This window comes from Abramis brama (genome assembly GCF_963993115.1).
Source record: "Abramis brama genome assembly, chromosome: 25".
Classification (NCBI taxonomy): domain Eukaryota; kingdom Metazoa; phylum Chordata; class Actinopteri; order Cypriniformes; family Leuciscidae; genus Abramis; species Abramis brama.
The window spans coordinates 23708014-23710863 of NC_139987.1; the positions used below are offsets into that span (position 1 = coordinate 23708014).

At 36.3% G+C, this 2850-nt stretch overlaps 1 protein-coding gene across 1 annotated transcript in view; it reads right to left on the reverse strand.

Annotated features, from left to right (window-relative positions):
- cetn3 (centrin 3) overlaps window positions 1-2636 on the reverse strand; it is a 4295-nt gene extending 1659 nt beyond the window's left edge. Inside the window, exons 1-2 of the mRNA XM_084103896.1 lie at window positions 2465-2636; window positions 1917-2052 (exon numbers count right to left, since the gene is read on the reverse strand). Coding sequence (XP_083960022.1) covers window positions 1917-2052; window positions 2465-2481 — 153 coding nt within the window. The 5' untranslated portion in view covers window positions 2482-2636. The remainder of the gene's footprint in view (window positions 1-1916; window positions 2053-2464) is intronic.
- Window positions 2637-2850: the final 214 nt, after the last annotated feature.

Consider the following 2850-nt stretch of genomic DNA (forward strand, 5'->3'; position numbering starts at 1 on the left):
AACAGGCGAGTAAGGTACTTTATTGAACAGATATATCGCCATATGTATGTATTGTGAAGGGTCATTTCATTATGGTTGTTGTAGTGATGTGTGGGAATTTATTTTCAAGGAATTACGTGTCTGTTAACGGGTAAAGCTACATTAACGTCTTCAGCTAGTTGGCTTGAGACCCTTTCCATCTAAACTGGTTATATCTCTTAAGCCTAGTAGTGAATGTTTTATGAGCAGTAGGATAACCATATTCATCCGCACAGTCAGAGCCAAAGCACAACCAAAACAATGTTCTTCTGCAAAATGCATGCAGTTTTGTTTTTTAACCACAGGAGGGTAAAAAAGTTACATAGAGTATCTTTAAGTGTTTGCTGAACAAAATTAAAATAAGATCTTACAGTTTACAGTCAACCTTATAACAAATCAGAATACCAAGGCCACTACAGCCCTGTGCTATGTGCGCAAATTAATATAAATTAATGTATTAATGAAACTGTTATTCAAAATATATCATCCTCTTTAATTGGTCTAATGTTTATTAGGCCTGTCACGATAGTCAATAAATCAATTAATCGCACGATAAAAAAAAATGAGCTCGATAATTTTTCCGGCCGCGATAATTCCATTTGCATGTTTTCCTCGTCTCTCTCTCTCTCTACCAAAGAGACTGGATGACCACTCTCGGTTCCTTCGCGTATAGGAGGAGTTAACTCTCTTGTCAGTTGCATGATCTTTGTGTGGGGAGGCGGCGCCGCCGCGCTTGTCAGTCACATGGTCTTTTGCGGCAACTGCCGGGAGAGTGAGAAGACGCTAGTTGTGAGTTGGAGGGAAAAAAAAGAAACAGATGAAATTGGTTTCAAAGCCAAACGCGACAGTGAGCACGATCTCATGAAAATGCGTATCTATACCACGAATGTTATTTCTCGTGCCATTTATACGCCAAAAATAGTTTTTGCGTGCATATGATTCGCACTTTATGGCGTGTAATACGCACGCTCTCCTCACCCCTAATCCTAACCAAGTATTTTCAGTGCGTAGCATATACACGCAATAAAGTGCGTCTCCGTCTTCCCGACAGCACACAATCACTCGGCACAATTAGTCGACAAAGTAACAGGACAGTGCAAAATGGTGTGTTGTGGCCTGTTGAGTCTTTTTTTATTTGTTTACAAAGGTCCTAACTGGCAGTTTTGCCTGTTATGGAATGTATCACTATTTATGTCTGAGCCTAATGTTTAATATTTTTTGAAGTGCAATTTTGTTTACATCCATTTATTGTTTTTGGTATTTATTCAAGTGAATTTTTTGTTAACAGACACTGAGAGTCCATTGCTTTTATTGTTTTTGGTTGTTTTGTTCATTTTTTGTGGATATTTAAAATGTTTTCCGTTTTCAATGTTTAATATTCTTTAGAAATAAAAGTTTATAGATCTTTGAAAAGGTGTACCAGCATTATTATGCCATTATCATTATATTAGATGAAATGATAATGGCAATCTCAGAACGACAATATTATCGTTTATCGCAATCATTTCTTGGACAATTTATCGTCCAGCAAAATTTGTTATCGTGACAGGCCTAATGTTTATAAATAATTGTAAAATTGCTATAAAAAGTGGGATCTAGTGAATGCATCAGAAACTTTTCATAAAAAAATAAGAATTCACATATGTGTGAGTTAATCAAAATATTGATATGAACTATTTACATAATTGTTATTTCACATAATATTCTTTTTTATTGATATATCTTTCTTATTTGCAAATTGTGTTGTATTACTGTTAACATTAAAAAAAAAGAACACTCCATTTGTAAAGGGTAATTGGTTAAGACTAGTTAGTATTTCTCAACATTAAGATTTGAACTTTTAAATAGATGACCATTCCGAATATAATGAATAGCCGTTTTTGAAATGAGATCTTTACCTTTAACTCATGATAATCTATTTCTTTATCCTTGTCTGTGTCAAAGAGCTCGAACGCCTCCTTGATCTCATCCTTCTGCTCCTCTGTAAGTTCTCTCCTTTTCTTTTTTTTGCTCTTATCAGCAGTTAGTTCAGTCCTAAGGGCACAAGTATGGAAATCAATCAAGTGATTCATTCTGATCTTCCATTATTTTATATACCATTCAATCAAATACACACTTGCAACCTGCCTCACTCACTAGACAGTATTTTGAGGTCTCATAGAACATGTAAGTTATGATAATGTACAAAACTGCTGACTTGACAGGCAGGTAATCAGGATTTGATTGTCTGTATGAATATGTGATTCATTTTGCAATAAAATGAAGAACATGCGTGCTGTTGCTCTTGTTTAATACGTATAGACATTTTATTATTATTATGAATCACTAGTACTATTAATAATACATAAAAATGTGTCAGCGATTCGCATGCACCGGCTAGCAATGCTCAACACACCAGAAGCTCGTCTCTAAACCAACAGCTAGCGACCAAACACCTCATAATTACCTCAGAGACAGACTCATTTTTGCAGTTTAGCAATAAATTCGCTGATATTGAAACCCAAATCCGTCCAACAAGATTAGAGTTCGGCTTCAACAGTCCTGCTAATCCCGATTCCCGAACACAGACGCCAAGCAAAGCGCGTTGCTAGTTGATTGTCAAGGAAACGTTTCCGATTGGCTGCTGCTGTCTGAGCGTCAGGATGACGATACTTGTGATTGGTTGTTTGGGAACAGATTTGCCTTTGAGCCTGTTTGATTGGCGGACTTGGAATGGCATGGGCGGTTTTAATGATGGCGGTCAAGACGGCGGCGCGTTCATGAAAATTTAAATGTGTGGTAATATTGGACACATTTAGATTATTAGATTGTGTTTATAATGAATCGGTAACT